The sequence below is a fragment of the Cyprinodon variegatus genome, unplaced genomic scaffold (genome assembly GCF_000732505.1).
Source record: "Cyprinodon variegatus isolate N-32 unplaced genomic scaffold, C_variegatus-1.0 Scaffold38, whole genome shotgun sequence".
NCBI lineage: Eukaryota > Metazoa > Chordata > Actinopteri > Cyprinodontiformes > Cyprinodontidae > Cyprinodon > Cyprinodon variegatus.
The window spans coordinates 660,585-688,564 of record NW_015150491.1 but is presented as its reverse complement, the minus strand read 5'-3'; the positions used below and the strand labels follow the sequence as shown (position 1 = coordinate 688,564).

At 37.8% G+C, this 27,980-nt stretch overlaps 1 protein-coding gene across 4 annotated transcripts in view; it reads right to left on the bottom strand.

The window, feature by feature from the left end:
* Positions 1-27,980, bottom strand: part of LOC107081635 (glutamate receptor ionotropic, kainate 2) — a 103,143-nt gene that overhangs the window by 20,027 nt on the left and 55,136 nt on the right. For all 4 annotated transcript variants that reach the window (XM_015369800.1, XM_015369801.1, XM_015369803.1 and 1 more), the window contains 5 exons: positions 8,008-8,151; positions 7,146-7,253; positions 6,920-7,033; positions 6,612-6,818; positions 3,653-3,876 (listed from right to left, as the gene is read on the bottom strand). In XM_015369800.1, the coding sequence (XP_015225286.1) occupies positions 3,653-3,876; positions 6,612-6,818; positions 6,920-7,033; positions 7,146-7,253; positions 8,008-8,151 (797 nt within the window). The remainder of the gene's footprint in view (positions 1-3,652; positions 3,877-6,611; positions 6,819-6,919; positions 7,034-7,145; positions 7,254-8,007; positions 8,152-27,980) is intronic.

The following is a 27,980-nucleotide window of genomic DNA, read 5'->3' as shown; positions in this document are numbered from 1 at the left end:
TTATGCAGAGTTGAGAGGCCGTCAGGTAATGCTGTTGAGGAGATTTTTCTGCAACTTAGTGCATGCTAATAAGCCGTGGCTGTGTTTTAAAAGGCTTGGACTGCTTAGAAAAGTGATGCCAATTTGTCAACTGTGGCTTTTAGAGATGCAGAGGAAGAGACACATTGATTGGTTTGTTTGGGTGATTTGTCTGGATGAAGATATATAATGACTCAATGCCATATCAAGCAGCTTCACTCAAAACCGGCTTTTACTCTATCTTTATTATACATAAGAGTTACAGAATTAGGTAAATGAGGTTCAGGATGAGGTAGGAAAATTGATCTATATATTTATGAGGATGAGAAACTGGAGAATAGACATAGGGATACATTTCATGTTATATGATGCTTTTCAAAAGAATAAATATGGTTCAATTTTTTCAAAATTTGTAGTATTAAAGTCACAGACTTGATCCGACTACTGCATGCGTTATAGGCTGCTAAGTATAGATATGTCATATCTTAAGGAAAACATCATGCCTTGCGTAGTAGATCTGTGGCAAAACTTGAAAATCAATGTTTGAAAATGTTCTCTCCATCCAATATCAGTTGAGTTTGAACTATTTTTATAACTAAGTATGCACAAATATTTTGGTTTCTAAATCTGCAAAAATGGTGGAAACTAACTGTTGGTTGGTTAGGGGAGGCTGAATACAAATGAACAATCCAGTTTCCAGAATTTTTTTATGGCTAATTTTGAAAAGCATGTATGACTTTCCTTTTACTTAATAGTTATGTGATATTTTAAGCTGGCCTATTATCACAACCTACTAATTTTAATACACCAACATTTGAAAAAGTTCAATTGGAATCAGTGCACAAGGGCTGACATGCTTGTGCATTAGCTTGATATCAGGGGAAAGCAGGGTGTACACTTCCTCAGGTGAATTAAAATTTCAATGCAGGACGTGACTGGACTGTGTCAGCAAGAACAGTCTGTCCACAATTACAAAGTGAGGGATATTATGGAGGGGTTGCAGTGCATAAACCTCTCATTACACAGATGAGTGCACATTTAAGACCTTAGTTGTGCAAAAAAAAAAAAGAGGGGGAAAAAAACCCACAGGTGATGGTCTGCAGAGATGTGGAGGGAAGAAAAAAAATGATTATTCCCGGTGAGTCATCTTTCACTGGGAGGAGGAAAGAGGACTGAATGCTTGATGCTTTGAGAGCATAATGCTGGCATGGTTTTCTTTTACTCGTCCCTTTAGGGGACAGTATCACCACAAATCAATGATGTTTATGTAACCTGGATATTTCTCTCTTTTTGATTTCTTTGTATTTTCTAACCTTTTTTTTATTAAATCTCATAGTCTTTAATTATGCAAAATGTTGCTGTAAGCTGTTTGTTGCATAGTGTATTTGATAAACAAAGCCAGAAACTGGAAATCTGTGATGAAACAACGTGAAAGGCTATTGCATGATGACTGTAGATATAAATATAGACTTTTCATCTCGCTTTAATCTTTTCTTTAATCATGGTTGTCTAATTATCTGATTTCAGATGAAGTCAGAATGCAGCAATATTTTTTAGATGTTGCCCTTCCTTGGCAGCTTTCTGCAATTCTGTCCCCTCGAGAATCATCTGCGTGGACATGGCGGTGATGACACACTATAATTCATCCTGTCAACACCATCAGGATGCCTGATTTACTGGAATGTCAATGAGCTCTGTCTCCTTGGAACCACAGGCAACAGTAATGACACAATGGCCTTGTGGAGCTAAGTGGATTTCAGTTTGTTTGCTTGCACATACTTTTCCCTCTTTTTTATTCCTGCTCTCATCCACTCTGTAAGACTATTTCTGAAAGAACCTTTATAGCTGTGCACATGAAGCTGCTGTGTATGTGTCTTGACACCGTCACATCCATCCCCAACTCCCACAGTTATGTGGTTGTTCACAGTTATTACATATAATGTGAAGCTGCTGCCTGAGGCACACTGAGGGCGATGGAAGATGTATGCAGACTGCGTAGATCTATAAGATGCACACTTGATTGGATTGCGTTTGTGTCTGTCTTCGTCTACATGTGTATTCTGCTCCAGTGAGGGCCCAGTGGCTGCTCTATACGACCTTTTCCTGTTGCTGGCCTGTATTCCTGTAAAGTCCTGCCATGCTTACCAATAAGAAGGATGTGGGGGTGGAACAGGCAGACGTAAGGTCACCTCCTCAGAAACAGCTCATGGGACATGTGAAATTGCGAGCAGAATTTTAAGAGAATTGTTCCCCATCTTTTTTTTTTTCTGTACATCTGTCCTAATAGGAAAAAAAAAACACAAACATGCTTTCCCCATTACCCCCTCTGTTGGATTCAATTTCTTGTATTGGGGTTATAGATTTGTTGTCTTTCCCATCCTAGACCAAGTATTAATAGTGTCCTGGTTGATTTTCACAAATTGTAGCCACCTGACTGGCTGCAAATGTGTCTCACAAGTGCTTACAATTACAAAGCCATGTAAACATGTGATAATACAATTTAAATCATTCGATCTTAAACAGAGGGGGCCTCCCATTGGTGATGTTGTTTTGTGATCTGAGAGCACCGCTTATTTAGTAAATAACAGCAACAATCGATTCAGTCACAAATAGAGCTGGAAATAATAAAAAACAAAGTGAAATATGTTGCTTTATTTTGTTAGCTTTGAAATGAGATAGCTTATTTAGTCAAGAAAAATATGTGAATGAATTGAGTCAAAGACATTAGTCCCTGGTGAGATGGAGGTGTTTAGTGTTTTATTGTGCAAAGCTGGGACTTCATAAGCTCACTCTACTCGCTCTATTTGCAAGGGATTAAAGAAAATAATATACCCTGCTTTTGTGGGGATTGTTTAATCAATCTGGCAGCTCTGCAATCAATACCACAATTATGAGAAAACCAACTCAGCAAACTGCTGACTTGACTTGAGTGCATATTTTTAGGCTCCTAGAAATGACCTGGTCTATTTGCATGACTGATATGGTTCGCAACAAACATAAAGAATAGTGTAAGCATAGAATTACAAGATTGTATTTTAATAAAACAACAGAAGGCGTGTTTTATTTCAACCAGAATACATTTAGATTAATTTTATGCCACTTACTTACCCTTACCAACTACGGAAACAAATGCTCAAATCTTGCATATTCTGAACTAACTTAGGTGACAGTTGCTGCATTCCTCTTGTGTGATCATTTTGCCGGTAACATTTGCTGAGATGTGCATTAAACCCAAACCTCTCAGGATGAAAGGAAAAGAGCCCTGGGGTCAACACACATTAGACTGCATCAGCCATGCATCGGGGGTTTCAGAGGGAGGGGTTCATCAAGATAAATTTAAAACTGAACACCACACATTTCTCACACTTGATCAGGAGATATGCAGCTGATTTTATAGCTGCACTGTCTGTGGAAAACAAACTTGTAAGCATAAGCCATATTATAAGACCACCGTAGTGTCAGTGTTTGTGTATTTAAGGAGAAAATGTGTTGTTAAATATAATTTATATTAACAACGAATCTAAGGGGTATTTTGTTGCTCCAGTACTTTGTAACACCCGTCTGTCAGGAAAACAGCCAGGCAGCTTGATTGGCAGAAAATATGAGGATAAATTCAGAGGGGTTGACATGTTACCTGGCTATGACAAACAGCACACAACTGACACCCAAGCAAGCCAGCAGAATATACATCCAGATATCCGGTGAGAGCGGGTTGAGGAAAGAGAAGACCCCAGGATTGGTGCCGTTGGGCTTGCGGTACAGGATACTTATCCCCAGAGTCATGAAGGGCTTTGAGAAGTCGATAACCTTCTCCCGGGCATAAGTGATGGCCAAAGGAGAAACGGCAAGGTCTGCTTTCTGCAATCAGACAATAGAATTAGCTTTGACAGGGTAAAAAGATGTATAAAAAAACTCATTCTAATAACCATCTCAATAACCGACCAACCGTTAAAATTATCAAAGACCTATTAGACTAGAAAACCAACCAATCTTTCAACCAATCCGCTGAAGCTAGCATCACAACATTCCTCTCCCTAACCAACCAATCAAACAGACCAACAGACCAAACAATTGGTAATCCAGCAAACAAAAAAACAAAACAAACACTGAGCAAATACTCAAAAAAGCATCCACCCAACCAACAGAAGAAAAAAAGAATAATTACGAATAGATTATAGTCATATGACTGGATAAAAAACAAATTATATTTATTTGTAAGGCCCTTGAAATGTTAATAAACAAAAACATAACCTATTATAAAAACAAAACCTGGCAATGTTTCAGCTAAAGAGCGATTTTCTGGAAATTACAGGTAACATGTTTAATCCTTCTTATTTTGCACCAAAGGTGAGTCACACAGGCAGCCGTCTTTACTGTAGATTAATCTGTGACAAATTAACCTTGTGTCCCCTCTGAACATAACATTAGACCCTTGGGCTGCTGCTAAGCACTGGTGCCTGAGTATTTTCTCATAATCCTTTCAAGAGTTATTTAATTTTGAACAGCAGCTCTGTGAACCCCTTTTTACTTGAGTTCCTACTCAAGGTTTTCTTTGATGTATTAGTTGGCACTAATTTCTTTTCCTCATGGCTTTCATTACTCAAGCAATAAAAAGATAATCATCTTTTATTTTATACAAACATTTAGCTGCAATTTTTTCATCATCACTGAAGTTTATATATCAAGTTCTATGATTTATACCAGCATGGGCCAATATTTCATTTCAATGAAATTCTCTTTACATTTGGCAAAGGACATTGACAGTGAAAAATTCACAGTGAAGCAAGAAGATGTTTAAGATGAATATTAAACAATCATGCTGTTTATGTTTCAGATAACACCATGATGCAAAACTAACAATAATACCTAATATTAAATCTGAAATCTTGAGTGGCAAAAAATAGATTTATATAACCTGTGACTGGTGCAAAAATTAGCCCTATTAAAATGTAGCTGAATATTACTTGAAGCTCATTTTTATGAAACGCAGCTGTTAGGATTTTTAGAATTGTAAAATATTTAGATTTTTGCATAAGTAAATTTACAGTTCATGTATTTGACTTCCTTTTGAATATCAATGAAACCCTAAATATATACAGTACTCACCTGTCACTTTGTTAGGTATACTTGTGTGGAATCATATTTCTTAATTGCTTGTTAATATAATTCGCAAATTAGCCAATCACAGAACCTAATTCAGGTATGTTACATTAAGTCATATGGTGATATAAATGAAACACAGCAAAATTAAGCAAGTTCCAACAAACTTGTGTAAATCTTCTCTCAACATGTTGAACCTTGAAGCAAGTGAGCTTAAGTAGGGAAAATACCACACAGATTGTCATTGCTATCTGCTAAGAACACTAAACTGAGGCTACATTACATACATAGTCACCTAAATGGGACAATGAGAGATTGGAAAAATGTTTTCCGGTCCGATGATTTTTAAAATCAGCTACAACATTTCGAAGAATTGATAGTTTATGGTAGTGTAATGGCCATAGGTATGGCATAGTATCAAATGAATGCTATGTAAGCTGCTAAAAAAGTTGATCATATTCATCTCATGATGACCAACTGACATGAAGTTAAAATTTTTTTTCTTGGCTTGTTCAAGTAGCATAATATACCATCTTACTTGAAATATCCCACATGACTATGAATTACCTGTACTTCCATGGTCTCCACAGTCACCAGATATGATTGGAGATGTTGACATTATCTTAATGTTTTTCTTTTATTATTGCTTTTTTTTTTATTACTACTATTATATACCACTTTATTGTTTAATGATTGACTGTATCTTATGATTGCGTGAAGCACTTTGGTCCTGTTGGGATCATTATAAATAAATTTGGTATAGTATGGTATAACTTAAATAGAGAAGTTTTTGGGAGGTGGTGGGAGAGTACTGTGAGTACTGCATCCTGGATATACAGCTAATAAATCTGCAGCAAATGTGTAATGTGTTATGTCAATGTGAACCACAATCTCCCAAGAAATGTATAGACACTGTTGAATGTATACAATGAATAATTAAGGTAGTTATGGAGGCAAGTAGTTCTGCCTGGGAAGTGCAGGCCTAGTAGTTAGAGCGTTCGAGTCCTTAAAAAAACATTAAGTTCCTGGGTTTCAACTCCTACTGCTAGTCAGAGACCGTGAGCAATACCCTTAGCCCCAGAATGCTTCCTGGAGCTAGAAAGGGGCAGTCTTAAAAAATAGATGAAATACAAAGGACAAATTTCATTGTATCGGAAAATAATGCAATGAAACAAATATTATTATAATTTAAAACAACATTGAAAATTGTATCAGCATGGTGTAATTAATAAAGTGGTTGGTAAGTCAACAAGCTGAGACTCCAGAACGGCTCATTTTACAACCCTGTGTTTTTTTAAAAGATCTGGCAATACCTGCAAGTGCATGTATTTTTTTTACTGCTTTTGGCAGAATTTTATGTTTTTGCTTAGAGCTGCACAGGTTACACATGAAATAACAAACTTTATAAAAGATGAGTTCCAGCCTGAAAGAAAAGGGAAACAACACATCCATGTGCTGCAGCATGCATGCCGCCCTGCTGAATATTGACTCACATGGTCCATGAGCTCCCGCACCATACCATTCCACTGGCCTGTGCCCTCGTCTAGTGCTCCATACTTTCCATCTTCCACTAATCGCACCTCATAGCGAAACCCCAGGATACCAGAGAGTTCCCTCAGCAGGTCGATGCAGTAGCCCTCAAAACGGTCATTCCCATACAGAGGCTTGTCCGACTTCTTGAACATGACATACGGCTCCTCCTGTCAAGGAAATACATGCTGGTATAGAAATTAGAGTGTTTTTGCAACATAATTATTACATAGTTTGAGTGTTCAGTGCTTGTGTTGTTTCTCTACTATACCAGAATAGTGGAAACACGCAGGGATTTGTTTGCCAGGGAGTCTGTAATGTTGGATGTCTTGCTTTTGTGAGACTCTGTCATATTTAGACCGCTGGGAGGATCCCACGTTCCAATCTGTTATAACAGTTTAGTGTCAAGTTCACATCAGTTTGTGACTTCAAAGAAAAAAAAAATAAAATATGTTGTTTTGTTTTTTTAACTAAAACAGTACCCATTAAGGACGCACCTTTTCCAGCCCTTCCTCCTTTAGGCTTATGACGTCTAGATCAAAATCTGTTCTCAGCCCATTGGTCTTATTGAAGAGAACGCGTCCCGTCAAGCCATCCCAGTGAGCCTGGAAGAAAACATTTCCTGAAATCCCATTGCTTCACTGTAGCCTTTCTCAAGAAAATCCAACTTTACTAAACGTAACATTTTCCATCCTGATTTCTAAATTCATCTGGCTCTTACCTCACCTTCTGTCTATGCAACAGAAAAAGCACCAATAAAGCAGCAAGAACAGAGACAGGTTTGACAGGTAAAAGTTCATTATGCATGTGGTTCATTGGGCTTGAAGTTTAACATCAAAGCTGTTTGGAGGAACAGACGGGTGTTGAGAGCAGTGGCAGAAGCAGGATAAGGTGTGGATGTGGGGGCGGGGGGTGGTGCTATGGGAGAGCACCGGCTGCAACAATGGCTTATTGTGAAATTACCTGCAATGATACTATCCACAAAATGAAAGAGCTTTGTAGAACAAAGCAAGCGGCTGACCCTGACTCGAGTTAGGAGACAGCAAGGTTTTGATAAAAACATAGAATGAGATAAGTATGGAGAAAATACAGGGGGAGAGGGAATAAAACATCCCAGAAATAATTATAGTCATTGTGAGTAAAGCAGTGTTTTCCTCGGATTACAGTTTCAAAAAAATTGCTGTAAATGTCAAGATTTGATTACGATGATCATCAACACAATGACAAAATGTTTCCTATGGAAAACAATGTTGAAATTGTTAACTGAAAGGAAAACAAAGAACAAAATATATAACGTGAAACATGCAACAAAGGAGAAGCTACAGAGTTCAGCCCATCTGAAGGTGATTGGCATTTTACCTCTTTGATAAGGTTTATAAAACGGCCTCCAAAGCGCCACGGCTTGTGGCGATTACACTGCAGAGAGCTGACGGTGATTTGCTGCGACTGCTGCACTGCCACTGCCACCACATGCACGGCATCGTACATCAGAGCTGCGTCCGTCTGAAAACAAGAAGGTAACATATTCAGACATTTTTACAAGACCTGTTGACACATCCGTCTGCATGACCTTCCTTCTCCTCGTTTTATCACCTGCAGAAGGAGCATAGGAAACTATTTAAAGTCTTTTGTGTCTCTTTACTTGCAGGGAACTTAAATCAGGATTATCACCAGCAATAAATGCCCTGAACAAATGGCAGTGTGTCTTAGCCTGTTAGTAAAAATATCCGACTAGTGTCTGAGGCAATCAGAAACCTCTGCCAGACAGAGGCTTTCAGTGGAAGGCTGGCCTGTCAGTGTAAAGACTAATGGGGCCTGATGGGTGTGCCTATTTTCCAGAGAAAAACATTGCAAGAAAAACAGCCACCAGTGGAGACAAAACCCTTTTTGACAGGTTCATTCAACTTGCAGATAGAACAGAAATGACTTGGATATGCATTGAACTACATGTTTAAATTACTAGATGCAATGCTATAACTTTAATCAAAATATGTTTTACATAACTTTAAATATGCAGAATCAGAATCAAGTTTATTGCCAAGTAGGTTTGCACTTACAAGGAATTTGACTTGGTGTCGATGGTGCAGTCAAATTAGATATATATACAGAACACAGGATCTTTGTAAACAATATAAAACATACGATATACAATATACAATACATAGCTATGTACTATATACACAGTAGACTGTGCGTTATAATATAATGCAGGAGGTCTGCAGATGCTACGTTGGTGTAGCTACTAGTGAGGTTTTGGTCCTAATGGACCGCAGCCTCCTGCTAGAGGGAAGTGACTGGTATAGTTTGGGGCTGGGATGCGAGGGATCAGCCACAATCTTCCCTGCACGCCTCAGAGTCCTGGAAGCATAGAGATCCTGGAAAGAATGAAGCCAATCCCCTTCTCTGCAGACCGGATAACACGTATATATTGCATTGTAATTTCTGCTATAGAACAACACAAAGCAATGCGTAACTAAAGGAACAGGAACCACTTTGAAGAACAATTTTTAGCTGCAATTTTTATTTTTTGGAAATGTTTACATCAGCTTTGTATATCAAACAATGTTTTCTGTTAAGTAAATCTAATTTTTAATTGGACTGGATTAGGAAAGTGTCTGCATCAGCTTTAAAGTCTTTAAAAAGGATTAGCACATTTCTTTTGGGACTTTGACATTGTAATACTGATTCATTGTAATACTACACTTTTGCTAGCCTGGGTGCCATTCCGAACTTAGTCCCGCCCAAAAGGTTTGAGGTCGGGAAGTTCGGTCTGGCAGTGCTCCATAGTAGCGCGAGTATGATCGCCCACTCTCTGGCGATCCAATCAAATTGTCAGGGCGGGCTTTATACGATGATGGACAGATGATCAACAGTAACGTAATCAACCATGTGACCAAAGCGCGCTTGGGTGACAACAACAATGGCTGCCGCTGGAGAGTTGAGGTGAGTAGATTCTGCTATTAGGTCTGTTCTAGAAGATATCGACAGCAAATTAATTTTAAAAGAGGAACAAAGAAACGTGATCAAGGCTCATCTTCTTATTCTAGGCGTGCAACTGCACGCTTTGATTTTTGTTGACAACAACTATGCGTGGCTTAACATACGTCAGGCACAGGTCTATCCAATTGAGTGCAGAGGCATTTATTTTCCTGGTTCGTTCAAAACACGCCCCATAATCACAGCTCTATGGAGCAGTATCAGACTCATATTCTGACTAGAATTGAGTAGGACTACGTCAGGCTACACTTTTGCCTTAATCTAAACCAATCTAGTTTAGCCTCCACAATATGTTAAAGCAGTGATTACCAAACTTTACTTTGTGGGCTCCTGTTGGTTTGCAAGCAAGTATCCCTCATTCAAGTCAGTTGTATGGAAATCGTTTCTCTACCCCCAAAAAATGGACAGAAAGGAAGTAGGTATCTATACAGGTAGCAAATGGTGTTTTAGGACATTGGCAGCTGATGGAGCAAAAACATCCAACATGATGTCGTCATCAAATAGCAGATGCTAAGTTCATGGTAAAGTTTATGCCATCTTGAAATGAGCATGCAGCCCATAGCATCAGATATTACGGTAAAACACAATAAACTTGCTACTGAGACAAACAGCTTGGTGATTGTACTGTTCAAAATCACATTTTTGACTTTTTAATTGTGTCAGGTACACAGATCTATTTGTGATTCTTCTCTTTCTTTCTCTCTGAAGGGTGCAACTGGCAGGCTGCAGCCACAGGTGTTTCCATTATCTGGCAATCAAGCAAAGCATAAGAGGAGGCAGGAGTCAAGAGGAAGGTGTCAGAGCAATAGCTCACCAAGGGTTGTACCTGACCTGATCTTTGCTCCTGAAATCGAAGCTTGAAAGAAGAGTTTCACACTAAGCCTTGTTCTTTTTTCCCACAGACCACTTTTGTTCTGGAGCCAACCATCATCCACTGACTACTGCAAGTCTGAATCCAAACAAGCCAGGCTAACCATGTGCTTGTGCCTTCCTGAAACTGCTGTTTTCCGACGTTCCATCACTGACCAAGACCATTTCACTGCTCCTCCGAACCATTGCCTGCACATCCATCCTCCTACGTCCACTACTGACAACAGCCTACTGAGAAGTATTACACAAACAGCTGTTAAGCTTGCCAGCCACAGCTCTCTGTGTCCCACTCAAAACCTCTCTGGATTCTCCACCTAACAAATATCATAAACCATACACTTTTTTTTATTTTCAACAATTTGGTGACCAAATTCTTCACAATCTCCCTGGTTCTCACACTCCCTTTCCCCTCAGTTAACTTTTACTTTAAATCTGCTCTGTTTGTTGTCCTGTCCAAAGTCATGGAAATTAATATATTTGGTATTTAATTAATTTTAAGTGAGACAAAAATCCCTCTCAGGCTGTAGCAGCAATTTTTGTGCACCCTTGTTATTTCTTTTGTTTCTTTGTGAACATAATGATTTTAAATCTACATTAAAAAACACTTTGTAAAACACAAAAAAAACAACATAACTATTTAGCTGAATTGCATTTGGTGTCAAAAATGTTTTGTATGGATGCACACCATAATGTGGAGTGAGACCCAACAATGGAGTAAAATGCTACTGTTATTTAGTAGCAGCTTTCACTGACAATTAGTCGACTACAGGTATGACGTTTATGCCAAAGATCAGCCCCCAATTTGGCAAGAATTTAATTTTTGTTTCTTTTTAAATCCAGACATTTTAAAATAATGCAGCTTAGAGTTGTACTAATGATACTGTAAAACCATAAAAAAAATCTTAAGATTATCCTACTGTGAATATTTAATAGTGGCCCTAGTGTCCACCATAAATCTGAAGGTATGCAAAAGGGGGTAGTAACTAGTTACATTTACCCAGTTACATTTACTTAATGTAACTTAAAAGTAACTTTTTGACAAAAACATACTTTTAGGAGTAGTTTTACTGCAACATACTTTTTTACTTTTACTTGGATATTTTATTAATAAAATATCATTACATTATCATGAGTACAATGTTTGGCTGCTCAATCCATTGTGGAAAATTTCACTAAATAATGACCAACCTTGTTTTAAAAAAAGTGCTTCAGACAAAGACACCCAGTTAATGTGTATTTTAAAGCTACAGTGTGTAATAATTACAGGGATATACAGTCAGAAATGTAATATATTATACATAACTATGTTATTTATCATCATCTACGAGCTCAGCCTCTTAACCTTAATATTTGCGTTGCCTTAGAATTCGTTATTTATAATTACATAGGAGTGGGTCTCGCAGCCATGGAGGCAGACATCTTTGCGCTACGGCAGCGCAGAGCCAACAAACTAGCGATTGCGAGATCGCCAAAACGTCACAACGATGTAGAAAAAATAACGGGTATATTTATTATCTTAAGTCTACATGAAATCTATACCCTACACAGACTTATGAAATACTATCTGTAAAATGATCTATGTAAACAAACCTCATCACTTGAGAAGATAGGTGATGCGGATGTCGTGGGAGACATTTTGTCCCGTAACGCTCGCCGTACTGTTGGGGGGGAGAAGCGGTGAGGGGGAGATGTTCATGTTGCTGCGGTCTGCAGTCTGGACGTTAGATGTCGCTGAAAATTACACACTATAGCTTTAAAGTAAATGTTGCTGTACAGAAGCTTACTTCAACCTTTTTGGAAATCAAGTTTATATACGGTAAGAAGAAAATATAGTTTCACAACTTTTGTGTAAAACTAAATGCTTTGGAAAAATGTTTGTTCTGCCTGTATTTGCAATAGTTTGCTTATTTAAATTATTTTAATATAGTCTCTAAGTTTATATTTTGGTCTGTCATTATAACATAGTTTTAACTATTAGGTATAGGTTAAGTACTTGGGGAGCTTTCTTACCAAATATGTCTTTACTCTTACTAAAATAATTTCTTGGATGGCTACTTTTTACTTAGTGTCATGATCTTGGCGCTGATGGCTGCCTTGATTGCTCATTTCATTCTCCTGCCAGTTCTGCCCAGTTTCTCATTACTGCTCATCATATCCACCTGTTACAGCTTCTTTTTAAACTGCTTTCTCCCAGTCATCGGAGCCCGATTACTCTTGAGCCCTTGGTGTGAGAGTTTTAGCGTAACTAATTGTGTTCTGTTTGCCTGATCCTGGATCATTTTGCTTTTGGACCTCTGAGCCTGCCTGTCACTGTTCCTATCTGTTGGCCTGACCTATCTTTGGACACCTGCCGGATTCTTCTTGTGGACTAAACCTGGATCTGACTTCTGACTTTGACCTGGATTATCCTGCCTTCCTTCATCTGCCTGGATCGGACCTCCTGCCAGTTATGTAGCCTTTAAGGCTTCAGAGTTTGGAACTCTCTGGCAGCGTCAACTGTGTCTTGTCAACCGACTGGCTGGAATCAACCTTGTTCTCTGGGCACTGACTTTACTGCAAAACCTGGTTAGTGACTCACGCGTTCATAATCATCTCTGTCAGATTATCGTGGTCACTAACCTGTTTTTCTCTGCTGCTGAGATTTGTAGCCGCTGCTACTGCAGAGCCGCAGAACTGCAGATCCGGTTTTAAATAAACACCTTTTGAATAATCCCACTGTCTGTCTTGCCTTGAATACTGTGCCCTTTGTTTGGAGTTGTGACGCTTAACTAAGTTAGAAATATGATGAAGCAATGCTACTCTCACCTGAGTACACTTTTTGCTTACTCTACGCAGCTCTAAAGAAAAGTCACCCAAAACTGTAAACTCCCAACCCTAAATTCATTACTCTGGCATGCTTGGATTTCCTAACTGCACTAGTGGGCACACATGAATTGCCTGCATGCTCTCTGTCCACTCAATTTAAGACAGTTGGCACTCTGATTAGGTAATTTTTACATGCAGGCTACACTTTGCTCATCAGATTTGACAGTTTCTTAAAGAAAAGTCTCAACGATGATGTAAAAAATTCCTCTAAGGAATAAAACTATTAGGTATTTTGCTGTATAAGTGGTGAGTCTGGTTTCAGCTGATCTCATGCTAGTTTTCCATGGGAACCATTTTCTACATTTATAGCAGGTAAGGGATATAGTTTCCACTAGAACAAAATTATACTCTTAAGCACGGCTTATTCAAGCTTTATTAATGGTAACAGGGTAATCATAGAAATTAGTCCTGCACCCAACAGCATGAGACAATAATAACTTGATTACATTTGAGCACAGAAAATAAGATGCATTTCTCCTATTTTTTTCCTCTGCTTTAAGAGATGCTGGCTGTGGGTGTAAAAGGCAGCATTGAATGGGAGACATCTCTGCTCTCCTTAATCCCTCCTGTTTTTCAGGGGAGAAGGCTGAGGCCATATCTGCTTGCTTCAAGTACCAGTGTGCAGTATTTGGAAGTATTGCATGCTGTGTTAGTGTGGTGGTCAAGACAAAAGCTGATTATGAAAACAGTCTGTCATTTTAAAGCTCTAGTTTTTGGACTGAGGGAGATTAACACCCAGTTTTAGTGAGTAATAGGGATGTTTGTTGTGTAGTTATCTTGTTAGTGGATTTTTCCTTTTTTGTTTTGTTTAAATAAGTATATTCTAAAGTTAAGGTCTTGAAAGCAAAATAATATGGACATGCTATTCAAAAACTGTTTTTTTAACCATCAGTATATGTATTTTACAAATACATATACTGATATATGTATTTGTAAAATACATATAATACATATATTACAAATTTTAGTAAATAAATGCACTTAATTCTTGTGCCTATCTCCTATGCTTTCATTAGCAACAATCTTGATTTCCTCTTCTTAGAGATAACCAGTCTAAATTTTCTTTCGTCTATCATCAACTGTATGCCCTGAATTTTCAGTTAATCAGCCTAGCTCTAAATTTATTCAGAGGGAAAAAAAAGTACTTCTGGGAATAAATATCTGACAGCTTGTTTGACAGGAAAACAGATACAGTCTGAAAGTTCAGCCTGGAAGTTTATATTTAGTTTACTTTTGATTCTGAAATATGCCTCAGTCTGAAATCCAGCTGGATTGCTTTAAGCACAGCCTTGATATGTGACAGCAGGCTGACAATTCATTTTATGAAAGCTTAACAGGCCAACTTTAACTACTTCTGTGATTTTTTTTTTTTATTCTCTGTGAAGTTTTTCCTCTGCTATGCAAATTGGTCCCAATATGACCAATACTGTAAAATAACTGACACAAACTTAGGTATTTTGTTATAAAAATAATGTTGAATTTTAATCTTTATATTACACAACTTTAAATGTTTATATACATTAGTGTACTTAGATGTCAGTTTTAATATAAGTTTAATATGCAGTAGAGACTTTAAATGAAACTATGAGCCCCAAATTGATACACAGCAGCAAGAAACAACAGTAAAACCACTAGTAGCCTATGAGTTAAAAATGTGGATGTTTTACAGGGGCTGTGTCCATAAACATAGGGTGCCACGATGCTGTCATATGTAGTAGGACATCCTATAATTTTTTTTTATAACAATTTGAATAATTCTAAACATTTAAAAAATAGTAAATAGACAAAAATTAAAAATGAAAAAAAAAACCTCTAAAATCTTAAATTTCCTGTAATATTTAGGAATGTATTCAGACACAGAGTGCCATGATCTTTTACAGCGATCTGACCCACATGCAGTAAACCACTCAGAGAAACCAGGAGAAGGTTTAACAGGTTTTATTGAAAACAAGACGAGATGGGTTACTCTGAACGCTGGTGAACGGCACTGGAAAGTGAGAAGGGAAGTTCAGTGTTTAGTTCAGGTTCAGTGGGAAATTTGAGCTACGCTTTGCAAAAGCAGAAACAGTTACTGGACTCACGTTTCCAGAGAAGATGTCCTTCCAAGAATCCAGTCGGTGTGGGTTGTTCCAGAAATTGGTTGACTCGTTGGAGGGCGGACAGGGTTTACCCGGGCTAAGCTGGTTCCTTGAGGAGCGGTGGAGCTGACTGCCACTTAGATTTCCTGAGGTACTTGAACGGTTCGTTTTGAAATGTATCCCCTGCTCAGTGTGAAGCTCAAACAATTCTTTCGGGGGGGAGAAGGTCCAAACCTCCTGATTGCATCCCCTGCTCAGTATGAAGCTCAAGACGATCCTTTCAGGGGGAGAAGGCACAAACACCCAGTTTGCAGGGTGACTTCCCAAAACTGGCAAACACTTTGGCATCAAGGTAGTGGCAGTCAGCAGCTTAAGAGTCCTCAGATTATGAGGCAACCATCCGCAGGTGTGTGAAAGGGCCAACGAGAACCGGGCGCAACCTGGTGGTGGAGGAAGAAAACACAAAAAACACAACCCACACAAACTGGATTCCTAACACGGAGACCTGTATTTCCCCCAAATGGCTAGAATTTCCTCTGAATCTATCACAAAAGTAAGCCCTAATCAGTGAATTATCAATTAGCCAGGATACTTACCATGTGTAAACCTAAGATATACAATCTGATGTGTTGAATATTAAAGAAGGGGTAGACCACAATCTGTGCAAATAGCACCACTAAAGACGGTAGTAAATATGCGCGGCCCTGGTGGCACAGTGACAACTCCACAGAATCACACCAAACCTACAGCCAAAAACATGAGGCATGTGCAGACGTTTTAGGTAAGGTAAACACAGAAGGATGGCAGCAGAGAGGTGCATTGTTGCCTGAGCTCTTCAAAAAGAAGTTTGAGGCACCATCTGAAGCCCCTGTCAAACCTTGACGATTTAGCCAGTGTACGTCTGACATCACAGAATCTTTTTTTTTTTTGCGTGTCCTGTCTGACAATGTGGCAATAAGAATAATTTCCTTGATGCCAAAAAGAGCCCAGCAGATTTTTCTTTCACAAGTGGAGTAGTTCTGCTTGATTTATGCATGTAGATAGCTTTATTATAATTCATGCAAGGAGTATTTCAGGTTATATGGACACTGCAATGTGAAAGTAGAACAGGATAGAAAAAACAAGAAAAAGGAGAAAAGATGAAAGAAAGAGGAGATAAACAGGAGATAAAATATCTTCTGTCTACTTCATCACTTGCAAAGAGAGATGTAAGAAGAACAGCACAACCAAAGGATATAGTATAAGAGATACATAAAGGAACACCTTGATCTCATTGCTGAAGTACATGTAGTATTATTTAATCTGACATGTATAATGTCATAGTTGAAGATAAGAATATGAGCTTTCTGTATGGAAGTGAATCTCCAAGTACCTGGAACTAAGCACCTGTAGTTGTTTGTGAGAGTGCACTTGTGCATGTAAAGTTTATCCAAATGAAAAATGTTCAATAGTGGTTGTGAAGAGCCAAAGACCCACCCACCCAGGGCACAGAGGCATGGAAGACCCAAAACACCAGATGTCCAAAGGGACCCCCGAGCAAAGGTGTCCAAGACGGGCCAACACAGGAAATCTGTACCACCACCAAAAGAACAGACGTCCCCAAGGAAATCCCCCTGCTGCCGCAATGCCAAAGCCCCCAGGAGCCGTGGGGACGAGTATTCATGAGTAAAGAACTTATGTTCAATGACAGCCTAACTTATGCATAACACACGGCAGCGTAATGCTCATTAAATGTCACAAACCAGTGTCCGGAGGGGGGCAGCAATGTGTCCGGCCTGCATAAAAAGATTTCTTTGATCGCAGTATTGACCTAACTGCTGTTTACCGCTCGCCAAAAGAAGACTAAATAAATAAAAAGAAAGAAAGAGGGTCTGCAGTCACAGCAGATTTAGTGTCATGTCTGCTAGGAAGTTTACTTCTGTGAACCCTCTTTTACACAAAAACGCTGTCAATAATGGCATTATACAGTTGCTGTAAGTTAGAAACACTTTCAGCAGATCGTTGACATACTTAACGTATGTTAACGATCAAATAACTTACCTGCAACTTATGCCACATGAGCATATGCTGGCATACGTCAAAATTTCTCGACGTACTTGCAGTACGTTGACGACCTTGGTGTGCTTCAATGTGCTCATAACTTATATAAAACTGACCCATAACTTATCCAATTTCGTATGTAAGGCATACACTGGTCTACACCGATCGTCAAGGTGGGACAAGGGCTGAGAGTCTTTAAGGGATTGGTGGAGTCTGGAACAAATTATAATTTATCAAAAATTAATGAAAAAAAACTAAACTTTTTTCTGCATAATACTTTAATTAAAAAAAGTAGAACAGTTTCTTTAGAAAAGGTATCTGTGTATCGTTTTCATATTTGAAATAACCACATTAGCCTGGTTAAAAAAGAAAAACACAGCAAGAAATATATTTTCTTCAGTATTTTTTCCTTCCTTTCTTTTCAGCAATAGGAACGTGAAATAATCTTGCTTTAATGAATGGGCTGTTCCTAGTCTGTTTTTAGATTATACTCACTGGATTTTTCTTTGTCCTATTTGCAATTGAACAAGATTAAAATAAAAAAATATCACTGATTAAGGGGTAGTTTCTGGGAGTCAAACCAAACCAAACTAAATACCCAATACTTTTAAAGAGGATTGTAAAAAAAAAAAAAAACCTTGTAAGTTTTATCTACTCGCAAAAGAAGGAGATTATTATAAGTAATCTTTTTCACGTTAACACTCAATACACTGTTGGCATAAACAGCTTAAATAAATAAAACTTAAGTAAAATAGAGATTAATGAGGTTCAGTAACAGTTTGAATCTTATAAGGACTCATACGTACGTATAAGAACAATCTGGAAGTGGCTCTCAAACTGCAACAATGACAATTTGTTATCAGCGACATTAAAATGCTTTATCTGCGCAGCGTAGAAGACAGGGCTTTGTTTATGTTCACATAAAAATTGATCAGATTCATCGCTTTATTTGCAGACAGGATATTGGCTGTGGTACAGTCTAAATACAGATCTGAAAGCATCTGTGTTTGCCAAAATAATCCACTGATTATGCTATTGGCTGCTTTGTTTGACCAATCTAATCCATTCTTTTATTTTCTCCTACGCATTCTGACTTCTCGCTTCTTAGAAATTGTATTTCTCTCCCTTTTTTAATGTTACATGTCTGTGATACATCAAATTTGAGCATCAGTTTTGAATTTCCTATTAAAGGCTAAGATCTTTTCTTCCACTCTGGAGCCCAATAATCGCAAATCCCTATTTGCTGGAAACAAAAAGAGTCTGGCATCAAGTAGAAGTGAAGATCAAGGGGGAAAAAGATGAAATGATGGCTCACCGCTTTGGCAGATTGCATTCAATTTAAAAACAATTCAAGAGCTATCTTGATATTTATTACAGAGCCAAGCAAAGATCCTCTGGGGCATCTTGAGTGCTTTAAGTAGAATCAATTTTGCGCCTTTGGGACACTTGGAAAAGGAAAAAGGTCTCAAAGAAGATACCCAGAACCTTTGTTTCCTTGTTTTGTATCTCACTCTCTCCTTTAGAAATCCTTCTTACCAGATGGAATGGAAAAACCTCTCCTCCTCACTAAATATTCCAGTCCTGAAGTCATTTTCTTTTCCTGTAACAACTCAACATTCTCTCCTTTCCTTTATGTCTTCATTCTTCTTTGCATGTTTTCCCTCCCATAAAAGTAATACGTGAGAAGCATACAAATGCATACCCATGTGCAAAAAACAATTAGAAAGATGTGTATACACCGTACAAACTCATGAAAAAACATGATCACTCCAAGTCACAGTGACAACCCCCTGACTTGCATGCTTCCCATCGGCATTTGTTGTTGTTGCTTGCTGTTCCCTCATTTAGAACAGGTGAGCCACTCTCTGCCAAAGTAAGCTAGTACGTGTGTGTGTGTGTGTGTGTATATATATACAGACATATTCCTTTCTGCTGTATAAGTATTCAAAACCACCTCTCCATCTGGGACAATGCAGCACCTTGAAAAATGACATCCGACTTCTCTTTGCAACTCTTTCCAGACAGTTGACTTTTTTTAGGCTCTCCTCTAGATATTCAATATAAAAAAGCCCCAAGCTATTCAATTTAATTCAGTTTATTTATATGGCACCAATTCACAACACATGTCTTCTCAAGGTACTTTACAGTTTGCCAGATCATACAATCAAATTGATTTAAAGTTTTCTATCTAAGGAAAACCAGTAGATTGCATTGACTCATTGACTCGAATGCCATCTCTCACACGTAGCGACAGTGGAGAGGAAAAACTCCCTTTTAACAGGAAGACACTTCCAACAGAACCAGGCTGAGTGTGAGTGGGCATCTGCCGAGGCTTACTGGGGTTCAAGGAGACATAAGCAGAGATACAAAAAGCAACTGTAAAAGGTGGCCCCGTCCAGGAAACACACAGCCAGGCAGACGAGCTCCGAGTTAACTCCCATGTCAGAGGATGAAGAGAGCACATCCAGCCAGTCACAGTAAAAGAAACAGGACTACACCGAAAAACAGGCCGATCTCCAACATCTATACACAAAGGTGTTGATGGCAGCAACACAGCCGACACCTCTCTCCAGGATGGTGTCACAGCCAAACAGGAACAGACGAGGCGAAGCTACTATGAGAAAAAGCAGAGAGAGCAAAAAGTTGGAGATTGAACGAACAGAGAATAGAGATAGAATGAAGGAGAATGATAAAATATGGGTCCCTATGTCCTCCAGAAGTCTAAGCCTAGAGCAGCATAACTATAGTGATAGCTCAGGATAACCTGAGCCACTCTAACTATAAGCTTTATCAAAGTTTTAAGCCTACCCTTAAAAGTAGACAGGGTGTCTGCCTCACTGACTAAAACTGGTTGTTGGTTCCACAGGATATGAGCCTGATAACTAAAAGATCTGCCTCCCATTCTATTTTTAGAAATTCTAGGAACCACAAGTAAACCTGCAGATTGACAGTGAAGTGCTCTGTTAGGGACATAACAAACAATCAGATCTCTGAAATAAGATGGAGTTTAGCCATTTTAGGCTTTATATGTGAGAAGGAGGATTTTAAATTCTATTCTGGATTTAAGAGGTAGCCAATGAAGAGAAGCCAGGATAGGAGAGATATGATCTCTTTTTTATTTTCATCAGAACTCTGGCTGCAGCATTTTGGATCAGCTGAAGGCTGACAGTAAAGAATTACAATATTCCAGCCTTGAAGCAACAAATGGATGGACTAGTTTCTCAGCAATTACCCCTGGACAGGATATTTCTAATTTTTGCAATGTTCCTCAGATGAAAGAGGGAAATTCTAGAAACCTCTTTGCTATGGGATTTAAATGACAGGTCATGATCAAAAACAACACCAAAGTTTTTTTTTACTTTATTATCTTAAATTAGTTTAATCCCATCAAAATTAAGTGACTGACTAATCCGCTTTTTTTTTCCCAAAGACTCTGGTCCAAAGACCATAACTTCTGTTTTTTCTGCATTCAGAAGCAGAAAGTTAAGAGTCATCCAGGTTTTTATGTCTTCAAGACAAGCCTGTAATCTATGTAATGGGTTAGCTTCATCTGGATTTATAGACAGATATAGCTGGGTATCATCAGCATAACAGTGGGAATGATTGCTATGCTGTCTAATAACTCTACTGATTGGGAGCATATATAGTAAAGAGAATTGGTCCTACAACTGATCCCTGTGGTACTCCAAAAAGTAACTATTCACTATCCAGCTGGTGGTAGGCGTGTATTGCTGTTTTTGATGTGTAATTGAATTCCTCTATTCGTACACATTCTAAGTATATGATTAAAGCCAATTGAATTAGCATTAACCTTTTATTCACCATGCATCATCGGGGTGCAGCTACAAGGTAAAGGTAGTAACACAAACTGAAGAGGTGAGGCAAAAAAAAAAATCTCCCTTTTGCACTGCCACCAGCATCAGAGTCACATTGTCACTGGGAGAGAGAGAGATAAAGTCTTTGTTTCAGTAATGCTGAAGCTTCTCTGCTTTCTGATCAAACAGGGACCTATGGGGTTTGATGATTTGATTGAAGAGGAAGATAATTATTCATATCATTCCAGAGTTTGTATGGATTTGTGATGCTTCAACAACCGCACAATGAAAGTATTGCAGTCAAAAATAATGTATAATTTCCTTCAGTAGGCAAATATTTCAGCATACATACAAAGGAAGCTACAGACACATTTATTTTCACCCCTGGCGATATGTAAAACATCTTAAAATAAATCCTCCTCTTATTGTAGCAGCATGACTTTACACTCTAAAATTCTTAAAAAACATCCACCCTTTAATGTGAGTGCATTCACTCAGTGGAAAAAAACACACCATTCCAAGAAAAATAAAAAAAAACAACAACAAAGCAACTATTGGTGTATCTACTGATATAACTGTGCTCTAAACAACACTTAGCTTTTCCTATAACATTTTTAATGATGGCATACAGAGAGATCTCTGACAGTTTTTGTTGCTTTAGTTTCTATTTTTTACGATCTCTAATTATTTTAGGTTCAAATAACTTTTAAAGAAAAAAACAGGCCCACTTTATCACAATTATTCAATGACTTAAAAGTGAACATTGGAAGTTTTTTTCATTTTATTCATCATTTGTTTCCAATTACAATCACCAATCTTAGTTCGCTCTGACCCACAAAGAAAATTATAAACAAATGTAAGGGCTAAATGTAATTTTTATGGGATTAATGGTTGTATAAAAATGTGACACCAGTATTTTAGTTGAGGATAATTCTGTAAAATCAAGATTGTTTTTATTGCACAATATATGCTCACAAATTCTGTCAGGATTCCATTGATTTGATATTATTTCACACCTTTTATACATTTTACCATAAGTGCATGTTGCCAGAAGATACATGACAAGCTGAAAGTCTTTTTCCAATAATGGTCCTAGTGAAAAATATCTGGACTTTATCAATGCTAACCAAGGAGGTAATTGGAAGTAAAGTTAATAAATTAAAGTGAACCGAGCACATACGAAGATTAACGATGTCCCCAATGTCATTACTACAAGTGACAATTTTGGAGAAATATATTCATTTGGTAATACTGATTTGTTTGATAAAACCATGGAGACTGATATCTGTCTGTCCAAAAACTAATCAGAAGCCAGCTGTTAGGTTATTATCTGCAATAACAAGGATGAGATGAAATACTGTTTAGGGAAGTGTCTGATTGCTCCCTTATTCATTCAGCGTGATGGCGATAAACGTACAGCCAGAGTAATAAATAACTGCTCGAGCGTCAACTGCATGATAAACAAAGAGTGTGCTAACAGATGGTATGGCTCTGATGGTGCCCTCATCTCAACATGTATGAGTCAGACTGGGACAGATACTGAGACAGAACTGGGACAGATACTGAAACAGAACATATACTGTTGGGAAGATGAAGGATCGGCACTGGGTCTGGCAGAAGTGCCTTAAAATACGATAGAAGAGGTCTATCACATGGAGACTCTGCATACAGTTCATTGATTACTAAGTTTTTAAAATAGCTTTTGGCTAACTAGAATTATGACTTTCTTTTTGGTTATTTATTGCTCCGGTGGTAACTGCTGCTCTGCAGGACAAACTTAATCAGATTTAATAATCAGATGAGTTCCAGTGCAAATGTGCTCAGCCCAGCAAGAAAAATAAAAAAAAGCAAAGAAATCCATTGTGAACAAAGCTTTGTTTTTTCCCTACAGGCAGTAGAACTGCATAAGGTTGGAATGAATCAATATGTAGGTCAACTTTATTTATTTTTTTGTTATCAATAAGGGATAACTATTTTATGTATCGATGTATATTTGAAACAATAAATAATATATTATTTTCATTGTAATTCCCTCCAAGCACAAGCAGACTCAAGTTGTTTTCTTTTACTGGTTTATTTGAAGTTGCTCTTGGTCTCTCCAAATGTGAAAACTGAATAAGTTATTATATGTCACATAAATGTGACAAATAATAACTTGCACAGCAAATGAAATGATATTTACAACATAAACAAATAAATGAAATTCATCATTGGTTGCATGCTGCAAAGAAAGGGAATTATCCAAAACATCTTTAAGATGATGTTTCCGTAATCATCCTTAGCATTGACCTAGGAAAAAATCCACAGTAACTGCTTGATTGCTTCTTCCATGAAAGCTCAAACAAGACCTCTTTAGACTTAAAAAAACAGCACATTAACTATGTACAATATAATTTAATATGAAAGAAATACAACTTAAATCAATTCTAATTGCACAATTACCTTTTAAAAAGGAAAATTATGTACAATAAGCACAAATGCAACACCAAAATTCATTTAGTTTCTTTAGGCACCTTAAACTATATTATTGTTACTATCACTATTATTTATAGGTTTGTTTTAATGCCATTTAGCCTCTCAATTGCTAAAATATAAATTTCATGTGGAATAAGTAACTTTCATATGGCTTGTTCATCAATATATTTTTTCTCCTGTAGTTTCATTTTTATTATAAGTTTGAATTAATCTTAGAGCAGGATGTGTAAAATGTGTACGACATATTTCTATAGTTGCAGGACACAGGTATAATGGAGCTGTAGTGGGATCTACTGTGTTGGTTTTTAATCAAATAAATGCAATACAACTTAAATTGACCTAACAAGAATGTTGTTTGCTTTAAAGCTAAAATAATTTTCTTTTATGAATTTTTTTCCCTAGGTTTTTTATAACAGCTTGTTAGGTAGGTTAGCAGGAAGCAGCCTTATTGCTCAACACTTGTCTGTCTTTCTGGTTGCTATGAACAGTATATACTTTGCTCAGTTCACTTATAAAACACATTTTACTCTGAGATTTGCTGTTTCAGCTCTTATAGGAAGGGAGCTTATTTCCATAAATATTCTATTGGTGTTTCTATCTTGCAGAACCAAACAAACAAATATCTGTATTTACATACACCACCATGCAGTATGATAAGAGCTAGGTTCAAGAAAAGATATCTAACCTTAACCCTAAAGTGTACTGAAAGAGGTGTGTGAGTCTGAGCCAGCAGAATGAAGACAGATGCTGTAAAATTATAATTATATCCTAATCAAAACTAATTCATTAGGAAAAAATCCAATAAAAGCATTGCTGATTTAATGGCTTGGGTCATCGATGAACTTTTGAATATAAAGCTTTCATATTTCAGTTTTTATTGAGGGAATACAGTCTAAAATAAATTCCTGGGTTTTGACTTTTCTGTTTTTAAGAGAAAATGGAAACGGCCGCAAAATGATAGTTATATGACTCAGATCTACCTTGTTCCCAAACATACTTTTGGGTAAGTCTGCAAAGTCTTTACCATAAATCTGGCACCAAAACCCTGACTAAGAAAACCAAGTGCCTGCATTGACAAAGTCCAAGCAGGACAAGGAAAAGATGGGGGCTGAAAAACAGTGAAATGAGACATATGTGATTTATGGATCATTTTATGGTGTCTCAGGGCTCTATGTGGAAAAAAAAGAACAGGCAGTGTCCAACCACAAAGCCCTGGAGTGAGATTCGGAGAAATGGCATCTCTCTCTCTCTCTCTCTCTCTCTCTCTCTCTCTCTCTCTTTCTCCTTTCTGTGACTTTTCCTGCTCTGTCTATCTTTCCTGCTCTTTACTGAATATGTTCCTCCTTCCATCAGCCCTGTCTCTTCCTCCCTTATATCCCTTTTGTTGATTCGCCAGCTGCTCTCTACAGTATTTCACTGAACTATGAGCCAACATTACTCAAAAGGGGACGTTAATGTTTTTTTATGCTTATATTTCCACATGCTGAGGCACCAGAGGATTTTAGCTTCATTTTAATAGGACTTTGTCACAGAGCTTTCTCCAGCTACCACCTCTTGGTTATAGCTTCATCAGGATAGTAGCATTTATTTGACAGCTTAACCAGAGCTTCTCTCTAGATTTAACCTCTCTTTTAATGAGGGATTAAAGGACTTAAGAACTGTTTTTTTTTTTTTTTCCTCGAGAGATCCAGTGGGGACAGACAGCTCATATCAAGTCCACACACAGATAGATTGAGTCATACACTCAAAACTTTTATAAAGTGACTTTTAATGTCTAAAAATGACTTCTCTGATCACATTTTTTTTGTATGTGTTGCCCTGGTATCTTGAATGAACAGTATGTTGCTTCTGATTGTCTCGCAGTGTCAGTAAGCTTTTCCCTCCAAAAGGAAGACAGTGAATTGTTTGTTCAGTTGTATAACTATGTATATTTAATAACTAAGTGGTTCATTAGATTTTATCTGATTTCAGGCAAAGAAGTGGCCACGCTACAAGTATTATAAGAACATATAGATACTGTACGGGTAAAGCTAAGGATTAATAAGAATAACACAGACAAACAAAAACAACAATAAAAAAAATGTATGCATTCAATTGCCTGAATATAAATACGTTATTTGTTCATGCTATCATGCATCCACCTATCTTATGTATGGTGTGTGTCTGAATGTGCATAAATAGTAACATTATAACAGATGAGGGGGGTTATTTGTTTTAATTATGGGAGGGGTCAGGTAAAACAAGAGACAATTTCATCAGTTCTGGGTGCAGCAGAAATCACAGACAGAAGAGACAACAAGGGCCGAGAGACAGTCACATGCCAAGTTCACTACTGGATGACCCCTGTCATAGAGTCGCTGTAAAGTAACACATACTAAATCACACAGTTAAACACCTCTACCCTCCACAGCAGCCAAAGAAAACAAACCCTCCTTCTTAGTGTAACCAGCTCACTACCCAAAACCCCAAATAATAATCAAAAGACTGAAAACTGTCCACAAATCCACAAGGACCATTCTGGCCCAGATATCGAGCAAATCATCCATAAACCATGTCCTGTGGCTGCAGAGGAGCTGTCCACTGCACTAGCCCTCAGTATACAGTAAGCACTACATCCACTACATCTAGATATACACCCCACCTTAACCAGTGAATTGCCCACAATGCCACCAAAACAGCCCCATCAGGAGCCAGAACAAGATTCAGGAGACCTTCTGAGGAAACACCAATGTACATCCTCAAACCATGACTACAATGAACACATGCCCACCCATTACCTCAGACCTGAGGACCCCACACCAGTCACATTGCATCTCTCCTTTAATCAGAGTGCATTTTATTGCCTTGCTCCTTTTTGTTAAATCTTTGGGGGGGGGGGGGGGGAACAGATAATCCTAAACAACCAAACAAGAGTTGGAACAGTTGTTTTGGATTGGAGGAAAAACTAACAAAATATTCATAAAATCTCTTCCATTATAATCCAGTAAGGCTACAGGTGCTCCTTCTTGACATCCATTTCCTCTTCTTTAAATTTCTATGAAGATGAATTCAGGTCAAATATACTCTGGGTAAAAAAGCAGCCGATAAATATAGGATAATAAACACATTTGATGCCATGGAGTGTGTATCTTCAAATTTATTGCGCTTAGAACCACAGTGTGGTAGACAAAGTGACAGACTGCTTCGGCTGTCCCTTGAGCCGTGCCACTTGGCTGCATGGTTAAAAATATCTCAAATTGTGATTGCACACAACAAACATCAAATACATTGCACTGCTTAACTATTTTATTAGATCTGACAAAAGAGGCTGTGATTGTTCAGAGCTGTGGTGTCCCACGTGAGCCCTCAGGCAACAACATACAGCTGGCAGCGTAGTCCAGTTCAGAGTCCTCTCCAATAAATGCCACTCTTTCTAACATACATCTGATTAAGTAGCCTTTTTATATGATAGACCATCATCGTTTCTAATCAACCTTCAGCCAAATTGAGCTTGAAAGGGTTTTGTAGATTTGATCTTCCTTTGGCAATAAACAGGCCAGACATCTCCTGTGATGAAGTGGTGAGTCGCTTAGATTGTAAAGCCATTGTATTTTAAAAGGAGATGAACTCTAAAAAGTAGAGAAGTAGGAAGAGAGGATTGCTGAATGGCTAAACAGTTCTTTGAATCTCACTCACCATCTGGTAAGCTCTCATGGCCAGAGAACTGTAGGCAACAGAGAAGACAGCGAGGGAGGAGTGCGAAATTTGTGGAGGGAGTCCCAACCTAATTCCTGGTGTAAACATTATAGGCAGTCTTAATTACACCAGTATTGTTGCCAAAGAGTGATCATTTTGGAGGGAGAGATTCTCCAGAATATGGACATACAGATTGAAGAATTGATAAAGATGCTGGCTTCAACATGAAAAAGATTTTCAAAACAGAAACTAATTAAGGGACAAACTTTGAAAAATATATTTTAATCATTCTATGGTTATATTTAAATATTCATATATTTAAAAAATTGTAGAGGTAAAATAAATTTGCTATCCACATGCTCTAACAGCATTTGTTAACAAAAGCTCTACAGAATACCTTTTGTATTTTCTAATGAAGGCACAACAGTGGAAGTAATGAACTCATCTCCTACTAAGCGTTATACATATATATATATATATATATATATATATATATATATATATATATATATATATA